Below are 18,177 nucleotides of genomic sequence, written 5' to 3' on the forward strand. Positions count from 1 at the left end.
ATTTGGGAGACGGGTTCGCCATTTCACAAGTGCTTAGCATACTACTAGAAGACTGCTTCTAGGTCTAGCGCTGGCAAGGGCAAACAACGAGTGTAAAGGGTTTGTTTGGATTGTAAGTTATTTGAAAAAGGTGCGTTGGAAATTGTAACGATGATGTAAGCAGATATAATTTGGTAAATAATTCACAGTCCAAACAAAGCCTGTGTTTGGACAGCCAATTATTTGGCCAAATATATTTGCTGACATCACCATTACAATTTTCAATACACCTTTTTATCTCACATACATCACATCACAAAAAGTGTTACAGTAAAAATATTTCAAATAACTTACAATCCAAACACACTCAACGAGAATGAAATCGAGAGAGAGGAACAAATTTTGACAACCTGTCTTGAATTGAATGCTGCAAATCCTTTTCAAATCCAAGATGCCTAGCCAATCCCTCTATCGTATTCGTATCCCATGGTCCACTCAGTCCCAACAAACGAACAAAATTGAGAATACCTCACCTCCCAGTCCCAGCCCCCCTTATTCATCTATCATCATCAGCTTCTATCCTCCTCCATTCCTCCTCCTCCTCCGTTAGTATTTATTTATAGTTAAACAAAAAAAAAAAAAATCAAGTGACTATTACTATTACGGATACTTTTTTAGGAATTCTTGCATATAATACGACTCCCTCGCATGCATCCATGATGGAGTAACAAATTCGAACACCCGACCCCCCGTAACACAGGAAATGATCCTTCTTTACCAACATGCCTGCCTTTCACATCAGCAGCAGCAGCTGCAGCCTGCAGCTTAGCTTTGTATCCTGCTCCGTTCCATCCCCGAATTCCATTCCTGAATTTGGCCCTCACTCACTACAATACTGCTGGTACTAGCACAGTGAGCAGTATATTTCCCCGCTCTACTCTTAAAGAGCACTTTCCCATCATCAAACATCAATCATCAAACATCAAACAAACAGCGCCCCTCTTTCTTCTTCACTCGCACCATTTATTCCCACTCTTAGCAGCTCAAAACTCAGTTGTGCAGTGAGGAGTTTCGGTGTGCTGCATAACCAAAAATCCATCCCTCTCCCACCATTCTCATGCTAGATGCTAAATGCTAGTAGCACTTCAATCAAATGGCCATCTCTTCCAATCTTCCTCTCCTCCCTGCTGCACTCTTTCTCTTACTCCTCCCAACACCCTCTGTCTTAGCCACTGAAAGAGAGCGCAAGACCTTCATCGTACGAGTTCGCCCCGATGCTAAGCCTTCCATCTTCCCCACTCACCAGCACTGGTATGAGTCCTCCCTCACCTCTCTCCTCTCATCTCATGATTCCTCCGCTGCTACTGCCACTCCCCCTCCTCCTCCTTCTCTTCTTCTCCACACCTACAGCACCGTCTTCCACGGCTTCTCTGCTCAGCTCACTCTTTCCCAAGCTCACGCCCTTCACTCCTTCCCCGGCATTCTCGCTGTTATTCCCGAGCAAGTCAGGCAACTTCATACCACGCGATCCCCTCAATTTCTCGGCCTTAAGACCTCCGACAGCGCCGGCTTGCTCAAGGAGTCCGATTTCGGCTCCGATCTTGTCATCGCTGTTATTGATACTGGGATCTGGCCCGAGAGGAAATCCTTCGACGATCGGGACCTCGGCCCCGTTCCCCCCAAGTGGAAAGGCGCCTGCGTCCCCGGGAGGGACTTTCTGGCCACTTCCTGCAACAGGAAATTGATCGGAGCTAGGTACTTCAGCAATGGCTACGAGGCCACCAACGGGAAGATGAATGAGACCACCGAGTATCGCTCCCCCAGGGATTCAGACGGCCACGGCACCCACACCGCTTCCATTGCCGCAGGCAGGTACGTCTTTCCAGCGTCGACTCTGGGGTACGCTCGCGGCGTGGCTGCTGGGATGGCCCCCAAAGCTCGCTTAGCTGCGTATAAAGTTTGTTGGAACTCCGGCTGCTACGACTCCGATATCCTCGCCGCATTCGACGCAGCCGTGGCCGACGGCGTCGACGTCATCTCCCTCAGCGTCGGTGGTGTCGTGGTCCCCTACTACCTCGACGCCATTGCCATCGGCGCTTTTGGAGCATGGGAAGCCGGCGTCTTTGTTTCAGCCTCCGCTGGCAATGGCGGTCCAGGCGGCCTAACTGTCACTAATGTGGCCCCCTGGGTCACCACCGTGGCAGCTGGAACCATCGATAGGGACTTCCCGGCGGAAGTTAAGCTCGGGAATGGGAAGGTAATCCCGGGAACGAGCCTTTACGGCGGGCCGGCGCTGGCCCCACATAAACTTTACCCGTTAATTTACGCCGGCAGCGAAGGTAGTGATGGCTATTCATCTTCGTTGTGTTTAGAAAATTCGCTGGACCCTAAGGCTGTAGAGGGAAAGCTTGTTTTATGCGACAGAGGAATCAACTCACGAGCCTCTAAAGGTGAGGTGGTGAAAAAGGCTGGCGGAATCGGGATGATCTTGGCTAACGGAGTTTTTGACGGCGAAGGATTAGTGGCTGATTGCCACGTGTTACCCGCCACGGCTGTGGGTGCATCTAGCGGCGACGAAATAAGGAAATACATCCTCTCGGAGTCGAAAAAATCCTCAGCCACCGCCACAGCCACAATAATGTTCCGGGGCACCAGGCTGAATGTAAGCCCAGCTCCAGTCGTCGCTTCGTTTTCGGCTAGAGGGCCTAATCCTGAGACCCCGGAGATTTTGAAACCCGATTTAATTGCCCCAGGATTGAATATTCTAGCTGCTTGGCCGGATGGTGTCGGTCCCAGCGGACTTCCTTCTGACAAACGTAGGACGGAGTTCAATATCTTGTCGGGTACGTCGATGGCCTGCCCTCATGTTTCTGGCCTCGCCGCGTTGTTGAAGGCTGCTCACCCGGAATGGAGTCCGGCTGCAATAAGGTCAGCGTTGATGACCACAGCTTACACTGTGGATAATCGGGGAGAAACGATGTTGGATGAGTCGTCTGGAAATTCGTCTACCGTGATGGATTACGGTGCAGGTCATGTGCATCCTCAGAAAGCAATGGATCCCGGATTGGTTTTCGACATCACGACTTATGATTATGTCGATTTCCTCTGCAATTCAAATTATACCGTGAAGAATATTCAGGCCATCACGAGGAAGAAGGCTGATTGCAGTGGGGCTAAAAGGGCTGGCCACATCGGGAATTTGAACTATCCATCTTTATCAGTTGTGTTCCAACAATATGGGAGGCACAAGATGTCCACACATTTTATCAGGACAGTTACCAACGTTGGGGATGCTAATTCGGTTTACAAGGCCGCCGTGACGCCTGCTGTAGGGACATCAGTGACGGTGCAGCCGGACAAGCTTACCTTCCGGAGGGCGGGCCAGAAGCTGAATTTTCTGGTTAGAGTCGAAGCCGAGGCTGTGAAACTCTCTCCCGGAAGCTCAAGTTTGAAGAGTGGTTCTTTGGTATGGTCTGATGGGAAGCATTCTGTCAGAAGCCCAATAGTCGTCACAATGCAGCAACCTCTCTGATCCGAATCCAATCTAAAATTTTTGGAATTCGGGGTGTAGAAATTTTCAAGTTCCATTTTTTTCTCTCCCTTTCTTTTGATCCTGTATTGTAAAATGAATTATTTCATTAGGCTCTTAATCCGTAAGCTAGATAATATGTATGATCAATGCGAGTGCCGTAGCAGCGCGTTCTCTGCGCATGGTGAGTTTGGATTGTGCCCGGGACAACCCTTTGTGTGTTGAGAGTTGTAGCATGATGGACGAATCAGGAATTATATGTTGCAGATGCTCTGTGGCTTTGTGCATCGCTTCTTAGCATGTTCAGGGGTGTCTTGGATCTGCACTTTTTTTTATCTGTTCATGTTTTTATTCTTTACCCTCTTTTTTTTTTTTTTTTTGTCACAGTAATTGTTCTGTTTATTTATCACCTCCATTTCATGCTTTCTGATTATACCGATGCATTGGAAATTAATGCTGAAAGCCAATATGCAAAATAAAAGGTTACGAAATAGCAAGTTGTTTTAAGCAGTATATAAAGTGGCTGTAGCATTAAATTGTCTCCAGCTGCAAGATCGTATCTGCTTATCAGCAAAACTCCATACACCGACCTACTTGCTCCATTTGGTTCTTCTACTTTTGTGCGATGTGGAATAAGAGCTTTGAAAGGAGAATTAATTTTGTAAAAGCAAATTCGGATCTCATTTGAATTTTCTTCAAGTAACAAGGACCCTTTAGTGATTGAGTTATGGTTGATCCCTTTTAATCTTCCAGATTAGGAAAACTTGGATGCAAATGCAAGGCGGGAAAGAAATTCAGCCCTCGTCACCTTACAACTCAGGCCATAATATTATTACGTCGAGCCAACAACAGCGCCGGCTTTGTTCCTTTTGTACTTTGTACTACACAACCCGGTGCATTGTAGAAGAAGAAGAAGAAGAGAAAAGGGGTCTTGGTGCATAGTAGGCCAAGCCCACTCCACGGAATATTGGGCCACTATCGAGAAATTCATTGCCCACATCCCGACATACAGCCCCAGCAATTCTGATTCTCCGCGTTGTATTTCATTTTTGGATTTTTTTAATATTATTGCCACATCAGGAGGTTTGGGCCCAAAAAACTGACCATGCGGAGTAACTATTATTATTCCTAAACATTCTCTTTTTTTTTTTAAATTGATGTATATAACATTATTGCTAAACATTCTAAAGTTCGCAAGAATGGGGAGATATTTTTAATACATTAATTAATGACCTTTTTTATTCAGTACATTTAAGATGGTAGAGTAGCATGAGACCATGAGTGTGACTGGTATGAATTATTTAAGTGCGGGGCAAAAAATTCTTTTGCAAATTGCGCTCTACACTAATCTGAAGAATGGTTTCATCTGATCTGCATTCACTCACTGGGTGGAGTGTTTTATCTGCAAATTCAGAAAGCGCAAGTTCTTGCTTATATGCCAAGCAATTTCTCACACGGGATTCTCAGTGCCATTTTTCCAGTGATAATTCAGTGCCACTTTTATATTTATATCAAGTATTCTGTTTATTTAAATTTCTTCTATCATCACGTGATAAGTGGGATTGGTACTGGATTTGGCACTGAGTAGTGACACAGAGGATCCCAACTGAGCAATTTCTAGGGATAATTTCATAAAAATAGGAGGGATGGCATAAAAATTTGGCAAAACGCGTCCAAGCTCGAAATATTGCAGTAAAGTAAACTGCAAAGAATGGTGGATGGAAACCTGCGTTCAACATGCACGCTTTCTACTCTACTCGACTCTAGATGCTTCTACAAAGAATCCAGGGAAGCGTGTCAGCCACGAGCTCGGGTCCAACTTCTCCTCTCCGGTCTACCCTCCGCCTGTCTTGGCCTTTGGGATCCTTTACTCCTACGGCATGGCCAAAATTAACCATTATAGAGATAATGCTTCAAAAGTGAACACACGACACCTTCCCAGAGGTTAGATTAATACTCTACTATTCAAGGCCAAATCCACGCTTCATGCCGGCTTTGCCATTTCTCAGCTGGTTACTGCTGCTGTTTTAAGACTACTATTTTGGTGTCTTCACCATAATCATGTACGAGGGCTGACGTCTACCCTTATCCTAATTTATCTCCGTCGCCACTGCTAGTGAAGGATAAGCTTCAATTCTGCTAATAAGGACAATCACTGTTGACGAACGTCAGCGTGTCTGCTTCCTCACTTTTTCTTTTATCGAGAGATGATGATGCATTAAGCTCGTCAAGGGATAGATTTTGCATAATCGAATTGAAGTGAGTGATTATGACGAATAATCAGAATCAACTAGATACTGAATTTTGGTTTTTGTTTTTTTTTTTTGTGACAATTAAAAAATTCATAATCTATACAAAGTTAAAACAAATAAGAACATAAAAAAGAATTAATTATTCAAAATCAGAATCTATGATCCAGTGAAAAATCAACAAGTGTAATCATGACTAGTTAACTCTCTCGCAGAACTAGAAACAACAACATTTTTGGAATTCACTTGAACAACATTTTTTTTTTTTTGGAATCAACATTAGCTACATCCGACAATGGGTTTTTAAAGAGTGAGAAGGAAAATGACAAAGTGTAAAAGAAGAAAAATAAAAGTGGAATTCACTTGAACAACATTTATTATTATTATTTTTTGATAATCCGGCAATTAATCGAACAGTTTTGAATTAGGAAACTTCAAAGCCTGTACAAGTGAAATGGATGGAGTCTTGTACGTTATCTACAACTGTGTAACAATGCTTAGCAAAAGAAGAGCAATGGACCAAATACTTTCTTTTAAAGCTCTAAATATTTCCACACGTACTCTTGGTAATCGACAAGGTATTCAGACTTACTTGCAACTAACACAGGGGAAATATTTTTAAAAATTATTAACATGACGTATTATTTCCTTGGAGGGGAATTCAGGGACTGAATTAATGGATGGAAATTACTAAATGATGTGACAAGAGATAATTAAAACATAATTATAAATATATTAACCAAAAGGGATTTAAGGATTTTTCATTAATATATATATATATATATATATATATATATATATATATTCTAGCAAACATATAAGGGTAAATAACATGACAATCCTGTCAATTATTCCAATTTTCAACTTTTAAGCCCTCATTTATTTCGAATCTTAAATTAGTTTTTCAATACTAAAAAATGCAAAATTCTGATCCTTCAGTCCTTTTTCACTATTTAGATCCAATCGGCTTTTATCCTTAAATTCATAAGGTTTAACGGTAGAGATGGACAAAACGATGAAAATGGGACGCTCGCTAGTACTGAAGGCTACTTTGAGATTAAAAATAGATAAGGGGCTCAAAGTTAATAATAATTAAAATAATTTAGGGGCTCTCTAATAATTAAAATACTTTTTTGTCATGTTGGCTTTTGGTTCCACGATTACGGCACAGTGAGAGATGCATGCATCCGTTCTGGTTTATTCTACTTTATCCGTCAACTTGGTCCTTTCATAGCTGGTTGGTACTTACGACCCGTGTCGTGATTCGCGACACGCGACTTGGATTATTCCGTCCACTCAGATTGACTGTACGTACGTTAGTGTTTATGACTAGGTTTCAACCCTAATTATAACAACTTTAAATTAATATAATAATATTAAACTTTTCTTTACTATTATTTTTTTTTAAAAGAATATTTTTGTCCAAAACTTTTGACCGTGTTGAATTGAATTATTTATAAAAATGAAGTAACTAAAAGATAATATCATGAGATAAATTGATAATAGTGATATGATTGAAGAGGATAAAGTGAAAACAATCCAAAAATACAAGCACGATTTCCCACTTTTAGTAAATGGAACATTGGTTAAGAGAGTTAACTCGCGGACTAAACGTCGGTCAAATTAGGTGCGTTTATTATTATTATTATTTTTTCTCTCTTTTACTGCTTCCCCTTGCCCGAGTTTGGTAAAGGGCCATCTGCCGTGTGGTCCGCAATTGCCTCTACAGCATTTGAAAGTCCACGCAACAGCTCAAATGCCGTCAGCTTCCATCTAAATACATTGCATATAGATCGATATCTACAAGCGTAAGCGTGTAGATGTGCCCTTCTAACTTTCCATCAGAATCTCGATAAGTGGAGAATGAAAGATTTACGAAAAGGTCTACGGTGCTAATTATCCAAAACAAAAATAAAGTGAGATGTCTCAAATCATTTTAAAAAATATTTACTATCTAAACATATTTGTCCAGTTTATATTTCAACATCAATAGTCAACATCTAATGCCAATAAGTTCAATCATAACCCAACAATCCATTGTCCCTTTTTTTTTTAGTAAATCTATATCTCGTGACTAATTTAAATCCAAGATTAATCTAATATAATCAAGAATGAGATATATATTTTTTTTTGATAAAAGATGCATCATTTTTTCTTCTTTCTTACACATGACAAAACAATAAACTTCTTATGTGCGCTCACGCATATATATATATATATATATACATATATATTTATTTAATAATTGTTATCATATTTTTTTAGAATTAATTTTATAACAATAAATGTTTACGTATAACTAAAAGAATTAGAAACGTAATAAAAAGAAAGTAAAACTGTAACCACAATAAAATTGGAACTGGAGGTTCAAAATTCGTAACCGCAACCGTCCCCGTAAAGAACCATTCATATTTGATCTTTTAAAAAAATTGAACCGTCGAGTTTTAACTCGAAATCCGTAGCCATGTCTAACAATATAGACCCAATATGGTAAATTTATTCTTAAAATTTCTAAAATACCCCTTTGTTGGCGGGGGGAAAAAAAAGCCTCGCTCATGGCTTTCATCATCCACGCGCAACCACGAGGATATTCTGTCTCACAAATTTCTTTAACTGCAAATAACAACCCAAGGAAGGGGTAAGAGAGTAAAAGCACTCCTAGTCCCCACCCCTGCCGAATTCATCTCCTTTTCCTTACTTCTGCTACTGTACTACCACTTGCGGTAGACTGGTAGTACCATTATTAAAAGAGACTAGACGCTTCTTCCTACTCTGCTCATATAAATTTTAAAACCCTCCCAACATTTTCCGTCTTAAATTTTTTATCATCTGAAAAGCTTTTTTCTCCCAAAAACCATACAAATCATTCCAACCAGAGACCAGAAGCCATGTGTGGCGGTGCTATCATTTCCGATTTTATACCTCCGAGCCGATCGTCTCGCCGGCTAACAGCCGACTTGCTCTGGGGAACCGGCGCCGATTTCCCTGGTACCAAGAAGGACATTAATAAGAAGAAGAAGAATAATAAGAAGAACACTAGCGATTTATACTCGAAGCCGCTGAGATCTGAGGTCGTTGACCTGGATGACGAATTTGAGACTGATTTTCAGGAGTTTAACGACCACTCCGATGACGAAGCGGAGGAGCTGGAAGACGTCAAGCCTTTTGGTTTCTCTGCCTCCAAGCATTCTGCCATCCCCCCCCGTGGTAATTTTTCCTTTCATTTTCGGATATTTCTGGTCTGGCAGCTCCTGATTTACAATTTTTTCTTTTTTTGGGCTTTAAATTTTAGGAGCTCAGAGTTTAATTATATTTACCATTTTTATAATATTTGGTTTGTGATAGTTTTGTCTCTCTGTCCTTTTTTCCCCCTCCTTCAGCGATTCAAGTAAAAAAAAAAAAAAAAAAAAAAGACAGTTTCTTTGGGTCAAATTTTGTTCCACGAATGAATTGCAGTTCTTTTCATTTTTGCCCCCGGTAATTTTGATTGATTGAGCTACGGTGTTGGATCATATATTTTTGGAGTTTTGTGGTTAATATTTATATTAATTAATAATCTGTAATTTCTTTTAATGAACTTTCTTCGGAAAATTTATTAGCAATTTTTAGGAATAGTGTTGCTGAACTCTGTCGTGTATTGTCTCTGATCTAAACTCTCCCCCATCACCCCAACCAAAGGGAAAAAAAGGGGAAAACCCCAATAAAGAGAAGAAGAGAGATGAAAAGAATTTCTTTATAACATAAATTTTTGGAACGTATGAAATGAAAGGTTAAAAAAATTACAGAAGAGTTTTTTGGAGGAAACAAATAATTTTGCCAATCATATTTTTTGAGTTTATGGTTTTTCTATGTTTTATAGTAGGTCTTGTTGTTTTATTTTTTACTTAACATCAATGGGAAGTTCAATTGTGTGTGCAATACAAGAATGTTCGTCTGTTTATGTACCACATCAAAAGTTTTATGTTAAATCGGCCCTGGATGCCTATACGTATCTTTTGTGGCTAAAAATGGTACTTAGTGCTTGGAGGATTAGGCAGAGGTCAGATTTAATTCCATAAGGCAGAATTACATTCTGGTTATCATACGACTGATTAAAAAGAATATTTTCCCCCTCTGTACCTGGTCGTTTCTGTTTAATTACATGTTTTCAATTAAGTAACGGTTATGTGTCTCCCTTTTTGGTAATGATTGTACTTTAAAATCTGAATACCAGAATATTGGTTTATCTATAGTTGCACCTTGTTTATGAAATATTCATTTTCATCGTGAAGGCACCAAGTATGGAAAATCATCTGATTCCAGTGATGAATCTGAAAAATACTCAAAGAGAAAGAGGAAGAACCAATATAGAGGTATCCGACAGCGGCCATGGGGCAAATGGGCTGCTGAGATCCGTGATCCAAGGAAAGGGGTCCGTGTCTGGCTTGGAACTTTTAACACTGCTGAAGAAGCTGCTAGAGCCTACGATACTGAGGCTCGAAGGATCAGAGGCAAAAAAGCCAAGGTCAATTTTCCTGATGAAACTCAAGGCTCTGCCTCAAGACGCCCTGTAGCTGTGAATCCTCAGAAACTACAAGTCAAGGAAAATCCTGGTCCAGTTCAGCCCACTCTAAGTGAAAGCATGACTTTCACAAGCAGCATGGAAAATGACTACTACAATTCTCTGAATCTCGTTGAAGAAAAACCACCAACAAAGCAGTTTGGCTATGCTGATGTTTATCCTACCATTGGAGATATGGAATTCAAGTCATTTCCCCAATCTGATTGTGCTAGCCTTTATTTTAATTCTGATCAAGGAAGTAATTCCTTCGATTGTTCCGACTTTGGGTGGGGAGAACAGTGCCCAAAAACTCCAGAAATATCATCCATTCTCTCATCTGCAATAGAAGTGGAAGAATCTCAATTTTCGGAGGACACAAACCCTTCAAAGAAACTGAAGAGTTCTTTGGATCTGGTGCCTGCTGCTGACAATGATAACAAGCTGTCTGAAGAGTTGTCAGCTTTTGAGTCCCAGATGAAGTTCGATCAGATGCCTTTATTTGATGGAAACTGGGAAGCATCTGTTGACACCTTCCTAAATGGGGATGCAACCCAGGGTGGCGGGAATGCAATGGAGGATCTTTGGACATTTGATGATATCTCTGCTATGATGGGGGGTGTTTACTAAGCCTGCGTTTGGCCTTGTGGTGTCTTTCTGTAAATAAGGCTACATGTCAGTGAATTTTCAAACTTGATTTTCTCGAAAATATAGCTTCCCCATCATGCGTTTCATTTGAATTTATATGAGCTTGATTCATTCCTCGTTTGATTTTGTATTTTCTTGCCTCTTTAGGTATGTTTGTGGTGTCAAGCATGCTTAAGCCATGGATGCTGTACGCACTTTGATGAGATTGGGAGTACATAGGTAATTAGGTTGCATTAACCTTTCGTGACTCTTGATTCAAGTGTTCTGAATTTGATGGTTGTATGAATGATGATGACTCGATGAAGACCAATGTTTTATAATACCTATTGTTACTTAAATTTGAACTCTTTCTACATCGGTATCCCACTCTTATCACTGTACTGTAGTTTGTAATGCTGCTGGACATTTGGGTGAAAGGATTGCAGCAAGAGCTGGTTTTGATAGCCAATTAGCAGTGACAGTCATTTCGCACAGCAAAATGAATGCAAAATTTTTAGAAAAATTTCTAAAATGGACACAAGGTGGCTCAAGCACGGCTAGAGGCCTGTGGTGGCTGAGACTTTTGATTATACCCTATGGGGACTTTTGCCATCTTTTTTGTGGTCCTTGCGGATCATTACACGGTTATTTAGTTCGCTTCTTGTTATCTGATTTTTATAGAAAGCCTCGTGGATATATCCCAAGAATTCTTACGTCGGTTTGTACAAGAGGAGCTAATAATGTTGAACTTCTGCTGAAGAAGATGATGCGTAGGAGTCGAATCATTTTGATGAGCACGAGAGTGGGCGAAGTTAATGGTTGTGGTCCGTGGTGAACATCATCGTTTCTGATGGAATCGTCAGGCAAGCAGGTGATTGAAAGCGCTTGTGCAGTCGTTGGCAGCTGAACAGCCGTACCTTGGCCTCATATGTTGCTTGTCATTTTCCGAATAATCTATGACTAACTGTTACTGTTACCGCTGCCAGCTTTTCACGTTCGTGCATCAACTTGCACGGTAGGCTCGTCGATTCTTTTGTCGATATTCAGTGTTTGATTTAAATTCCCTGATCACTCAATGGATTATGGATGGGAAGTGGATAAAGGTGACCTCAAGAATTGCTATCCTTTTACCCCCTCGTCTGACAAAGTTTGAAGCGCTTGGTGCGGAGGTTCAAATGGTTAGGATTGCTATGGACTCAAAATGATTTTGAGTGTAATCCTGCAATATAGTGCGCGCGTTTTTGAACATGAACAATCTGAAAACTAGTACGGTGAATTTGATCTTTATTCGAGAGTGAAGTTCATGGGAGTTTTCTGGCTTCAATCCTTAAAAAAGAAGGGTACGGATTTGTGTAAGACCTACTCCACGAGCAATTACGGGGTGGGAAGATTAAAGCTCCGACAAGCCCAGAAAGAGCGCAAGAGCCCAGACGCTGGTAGGCATTACCATAGAGTATACGACCCAACTTCGTACGAGATACCTTATGGTGGCCTGAACAACGTGGTGGGCCATCATTATGTTGTGGTTGAGGATTACGAGAGTTATGAAACGGATGGATGAAAAGGTGTCCTTTGGCAGTCATTAATCACTGAAGCCTGAACATCCTTTGCATGTGAGTGCGGATGCTGAGTAAACAAATGTCACATAAGTGACAAGACTGATAGTTTTTGTTTACCTTTTTCATTAGTTTTAGTTGATCTTTCTATTAAATTCGTTTGGATTAACTATTTTTTTGGGATATTTTTTAAAAATTTTATTGTAATTATATATATGAAAAATTTTACTGTAAATGTTTTTGGGTTTAGAGGTATTTTTGGGGGCATTTTCTAAAATATATTTTGAAATATTTTTATAATTTATAACTTTTTTGAGGTATTTTTTTACAAAATTTTACATCACTCACCACCATCCCCCTCCTCTTCCTCCTCACTGTCTTCACTCTCCGTTAGTCCCTCTCTTCCTCCCCCTCCTCCTCCCTCTCCTCCTCGCTCTCTCTCCCCTCCTTTCCCCCCACCCCCTAAACCCCTCTCCCACTCGCGACACAAAAACTGTGACTCCTTGGTTGTGACTAGAAAGGTCACAACTCTACTCGTGGTTTTTGGTTGCGATCAGGAAAGTCGTGGTCAGTGGAGGGGAGGGGGTAATTGAGGGGCTGGGAAAGGAAAGGAAAAAGGGAGAGAAGTAAGGAGGAGATAGAGGGAGACAGGAAGAGGAGATAGAGGGAGAAAGAGAGAGGAGAGAGGAGGGTGGGTCGCGGGAGTGAGGGTGGCAGTGGAGAGTGATGGATGGTGGTGGTGCGTAGTGTGTGGAAGAAGAAAGACGGTATTTTTTTTATTTTTTTAATGTATTTGAGATGTGTTGTATTTTTTTTTAATTGTTTTTGAAGTTTTTAAAATTTATTACTGTAGACTTAAAAGACAAAAACAAATTTTCAAAAAATTATTAAATCCAAATGGTCTGTTTAAAAATATAACTATTTAATATATTTTGTTATCAATAATATAGTTTACCTTATTTTTTAATATAGTCAACTTTTCTATCAATAATTGCTTTGATATATGTCTTGAATGAGGTAATATACCTTCATTATTGTTGTTATAATTAATGCAAATGTATAGTGATCAGTGCTACTCTTAATTTTAATGCAAGACTAGCTTTACTTTTTCAAAAAAAAATTAACTAATATTTCTTAAATTATGTGAGAAAAAAAAAATTAAAACTGTCAAAGTGAAACGGAGAAAATATCATATTCATCTTCTACATTTGATATCTGTTGGCATTGGCAAGTGTCAACATATTCCTTGAGCCGGAGACTGAGGCCTTATTTGGCTTACAAGTTTTAACAAAAAAAAAAAAAAAAAAAACTCTTGATATATTTTTTAATTAATTTTTTATTACATTGTTTTGGTATTTTTTTTTTTTTTATAAAAATTTACGATCCAAACTGACTCTAAATGGCTGAAATGGATGCACTGTCCACGTATTACATTAAATGCGTTTCATCAATGTACCAGTTGAGGATGGCGTGTAAGTCGAAGCATGCGATGAAAATCCAACTATTCGATATTCTTTCCTTGTCTTGAGCAGCTTATGGTTATGGGGTTGGTCAAGAAAAGGTTTTCTTAGGGGTGGGTTCCCAGTTCCCAAGGTTTAGTAAACCTGGGGGATCATCATTTCCCTCCCACAATTCCACTGGGGATCCAGATGTGTAAATTAGGCTAAATACGTCATAGTCCAGTATTAATAAAGTTCAAGCGTAGTAAGCTTGAGGTTTCAAAGATCTTTGCCTTCAATTGGCTGCATATGTATTTATTTGAAGAGGGAAAGAGAGAGATTCACACGTATCTCATCCCTCGCCATGACTTGAAACAGGCTCTAGTAGCAAAGCTAATTCTTGTACCAATCAAAGACCTTGTTTATGTGGCCTGGCCTGGAGGACCAGATCAATTGGGCTAATAAAGAACTTTCGACGGATTAGAATAACCCCAAACCCAGGGAAAATTAATATAAAAAAAAAAAAAAATGCATGGCGAACCATGTAGAATAAAGTTGAAGAAAGGTATAATGAAAAGACGAAGTCCAAAGGAAATGATCACAATATTCGTCTCCTCCTTAACTTGGACATGGTGCCATTCTCTAATCAATATAAACATGAATCACATTGTAATAAGCCAAAAAACCGAGATGAAGAAATATTATGGATATTACGAGAACACCACCACATTCAAAAAATTCTGGCAGGAAGAAATTGCTCGTCCCATACCTTTTTTTCAAGAGAAGCTGTTTCTGCTTTCTGATATTCGTGCTTTCGATTGTCTTCATGTTAGGATTGGCAGCAATTATCATTTTCTTCGTCTTGAAGCCCCAAAAGCCTCTCTTTTCTGTTGAAACAGCGAAAATAGAATCCTACAAACTCGACGTGGTGTCCAACAAAGATCTCTTTGTTTCATCTTCTCTTTCTTTAACCTTAAACGCCGCAAATCCTAACAGGGTTGGCATAAGTTATAGCACTTCACGACTTCATGTCCTCGAAAATGGAATGGTCATCGGAATGATCAAGGTTCCGCGGCTTCACCAACCTCCTCGGAGCCAAAATGTAAGCGTGCAAGCTAAAGTAATACTTGAATGCGTCAACTTAAGTGAAATTACATCCCGGAAGTCGATGCAAGAGGGGTCAAGAAACGCTACTAGCATTTCCCAAATCAGAATAGTAGGTGACATTAGAGCTCAAGTCCGAATACTTCATGTTACCTTGCCAAAGCTCAGGGTTTGTATTTTCTCAGTAACTACCACGTTTTTTTCCCCATAAAATACTGGTTCAAGTTTCCAGCATCCAATTGAGCAGTGCGATTACCATACTAGCTTGCTTGCTGCTCGATGCACGGATTGCATGCACACAACTTTAGGAACCACAACTTTTCCCCCCCGCATCAATTGATTAATTAATGCCGTTACTTTTTTTAATTGTTGCAGATAGCCCTGGACTGTGACATAAAAATCGATCCTAAACATCTTACGTTCAATCACGACATGACCATGATCAGTAGCATTAAAGATGGAAAAGTTGCTACTGATGTGGTAAGCCTCTCCATTTTGTTATGGTTATAGAGAGCACTTTGAAATGCATGCATGAACTTCATAATTTAGTTTAGCTGCGCTTCTCTCCTCCATAAAATTTCCAGATTTCTCTTCCTACCGTATCCCAGCTCTTCTCCAACAAGTGCTCCCTCGCACTGTACATTTAGCCGACCGGGGTTAATGCATCAAACCTGATTTTCCTCAAAATTAATTCTACATATGACGACGATCATGGTTTGTCCTGGAGGAAGGAAGGGGGAGCCGGAAGAACCACAAATGTTTTATCAGAGAGCCTTTCAAGCCAATGCCTCCTGGAATACTATTACATGGTACTACTTAACTTGCCATGTTTGACTTTTGGGAGGTGATGCGACTGCCAAGAGCACGATCCGAACTGGGAAGCAGAGAGCCGAGCGAACTGCAGGTGAGTGAACTAGTAGTAGCGAGGTGAGCGAATTGACCTACAAGAGAAACTAATGGCGGAGCTAGTTCTCCGGTGTAGCTCCGACGGTCAAATCAATAAGAGTTTAAGGGTAGAGCAACAGTGTAAATACTGTAGACGGCGTACCTTGTCTTGGTCCATTGTGTTGTATTTATAGAGTTCCTCCTGCTAGTAGTTTCCTTATAGGAGTATGAGTCCCAATAGAGAGGGAGTCTTTCTAGGGCTCTGTCTGCTAGCTCCGAAAGGTTTAGGAGCCACGGCCCACCAGGCCCATCCAACTGGGAAGCGACAGCCATGCACGAACTGTTGTCCCTCCTGCTCGAACTCTCTGTCCGAACTGCCAGGTCATCATGACCAAGCTGACACGTGGCTCCGGTGAATTGGCCCCACTATAGGAGGGGCTAGCTCTTTTTCTAAATGCTTTTTCTTTTATTCTCATTGAGAATTTTCATATATTGTTTCGTCATTGTAATATCACTAAAATGAAAATTTTTTTGGTATCAGCTTGAAATTTATTTAGAAAATTTTGGAACTATAAATATTCAATGTATATGCTTTGGTGGTTTTTTTTTTTTTTTTTGGTCCTGGACCAATATGTATGCGCTTAAATTTATGTAGACCGAGATTTAGCAGATCAAGAGACGATTGGGATGTTGCATTCATAAGAGGCGGTCAGTAAAAAAAAAAATTGTTTTATGAAGCTTGATCCATCAATAGGCAGCCCTCGTAACCCATGTCTTGCGTGGCCCAAAATGTAATTACCATGGTCTCGGGTCCAGTGCCAACGTAACTAGAGTGGAGCAAATCTCAGAATTGCACATCTCCCTTTTTTTTTTCCCCCAAACTTTTAGGACTCGCTCAATCTCTGAGAATGAAGCTACGTATGTATGGTTTTTGAAATTATGTTCTGACTGGACTCGTGATAGTAATCGAAATCAAACTCTTCTAGGTTTTTTTTTTTATAAAAAAAAATAGAATTGCACATTTCTTTCTATTATTGTCCTTATTTGCAATTTAACAAAAGCATTGTATCTTACAAATAAAAATAGAAAGAAACAGAAAAACAGTACAACCGTAATTTGCAAGACGATATTTGATATCAATTCGTTAAGTGGAATGGTATTCAATGACTAAAATCAGCACAATACAACCGTAATTATGTGATGTGCAAATGTTATATATTGTATTGTTGGTGGAGTTTGGCTTGCCAAATTTTCTTTAGTGCTCTAATCAGCCATAATTATTAATTAGCACTAGCTGTTTCATTCTTCTTTTGTTAAGCGCTTATCATAAGAGATTGAACTCTTTTATTTATGACACGCACTGGTGAGTTACAATAATACTTGCGAATACAATCAGGAAAAATCTACAGACTCCAATCCAGAGCAGAGCAAACGAGACCAAATAGTGAAAAAAATATGTTGTGTGAAAAGGGCAAAAAAGTAAGAATCTCCAAAAGCCCTCATCACCAACACAGAGACAAAGATGGAGGGCTTTGTTTTTGGATTTTGATATAACATTTTTTTTTTCGAAGGATTTGATGTAACATATTTGACTTCAGATCTCATAATAACAAAATATTACATTGGTCTTCTTCTGTAACCCAAAAGGTACCCCCAAAGAAGAAGAATCAGTCAAGGAAATAATTACAATGGCCAAGACAATTTGAGGCATACTAAAAACGCTGAGAAAGAAATGAAATGAATCTTGTCACATGCGAACCGCAACAAATTAGTGCCAGAAGGAGTCAAATGTGTACTAATACATTTAACCCACAGGCCACAACATGCAACATTGCAAAACTCTACCAAAATTCCACTGGTATAGCTTTGACTTTTCAAAGTTTGTCGGCTTTTGGGTAAACATGACTTGCAAGCCTTTGAACTCTCCGCTTAATTTACGGATATTTCATCTTACCGGTCAGGTTTTCTCCGACCCCGACGTTTACATAGTCTGACTTTCTAGCGTCCCTAATGAACAAGACATTTTTTTTTTTTTTTTTACTGTGGAGGCTGTAGAGGACCATTCTCGGCTGCTTGTTTTACCGAACTTGAGTCCCCCGGTTTTACCTTTCTACTATTGCTAATGCTATTACTCATCCGGTTTTACTTTTCGATTATTGCTAATGCTATTACTCATGATATTAATTATGAACAATAGTACTATAAAAGATGAGTTAATTTTCAGACTCATTTTTTCCATTGAGACTGAACCTAAATCTGTGCTCCAGAGATA

The 18,177-nt window shown here is 39.9% G+C and overlaps 2 protein-coding genes and 1 long non-coding RNA gene across 3 annotated transcripts; all 3 read left to right on the top strand.

Moving 5' to 3' along the window:
- The first annotated feature begins 693 nt into the window (after positions 1 to 693).
- Positions 694 to 3,808, top strand: LOC113739545 (subtilisin-like protease SBT1.5). The gene has a single exon (XM_027266779.2). The coding sequence runs from the start codon at positions 1,133 to 1,135 to the stop codon at positions 3,509 to 3,511; it is 2,379 nt and encodes a 792-aa protein (XP_027122580.1). The 5' UTR covers positions 694 to 1,132; the 3' UTR covers positions 3,512 to 3,808.
- Positions 3,809 to 8,486: 4,678 nt separating this feature from the next.
- LOC113739543 (ethylene-responsive transcription factor RAP2-12) lies at positions 8,487 to 11,280 on the top strand. The gene is made up of 3 exons (XM_027266778.2): positions 8,487 to 8,964; positions 10,029 to 10,969; positions 11,090 to 11,280. The coding sequence occupies exons 1-2, from the start codon at positions 8,646 to 8,648 to the stop codon at positions 10,922 to 10,924; spliced, it is 1,215 nt and encodes a 404-aa protein (XP_027122579.2). The 5' UTR covers positions 8,487 to 8,645; the 3' UTR covers positions 10,925 to 10,969; positions 11,090 to 11,280.
- Positions 11,281 to 14,536: 3,256 nt separating this feature from the next.
- Positions 14,537 to 16,464, top strand: LOC113739523 (uncharacterized). The gene is made up of 3 exons (XR_011812846.1): positions 14,537 to 15,189; positions 15,396 to 15,500; positions 15,605 to 16,464. It is a non-coding gene; the product is annotated as an uncharacterized lncRNA (long non-coding RNA).
- The last annotated feature ends 1,713 nt before the right edge of the window (positions 16,465 to 18,177 follow it).

This window comes from Coffea arabica, chromosome 4c (genome assembly GCF_036785885.1).
Source record: "Coffea arabica cultivar ET-39 chromosome 4c, Coffea Arabica ET-39 HiFi, whole genome shotgun sequence".
In the NCBI taxonomy this organism is placed as follows: domain Eukaryota; kingdom Viridiplantae; phylum Streptophyta; class Magnoliopsida; order Gentianales; family Rubiaceae; genus Coffea; species Coffea arabica.

Coding starts and splice junctions, on each gene's coding strand:
- LOC113739543 (XM_027266778.2), top strand. CDS start 8,646: ATGTGTGGCGGTGCTATCATTTCCGATTTTATACCTCCGAGCCGATCG. Junction 8,965..10,028: donor TTCTGCCATCCCCCCCCGTG/GTAATTTTTCCT, acceptor TTCATCGTGAAG/GCACCAAGTATGGAAAATCA.
- LOC113739545 (XM_027266779.2), top strand. CDS start 1,133: ATGGCCATCTCTTCCAATCTTCCTCTCCTCCCTGCTGCACTCTTTCTC.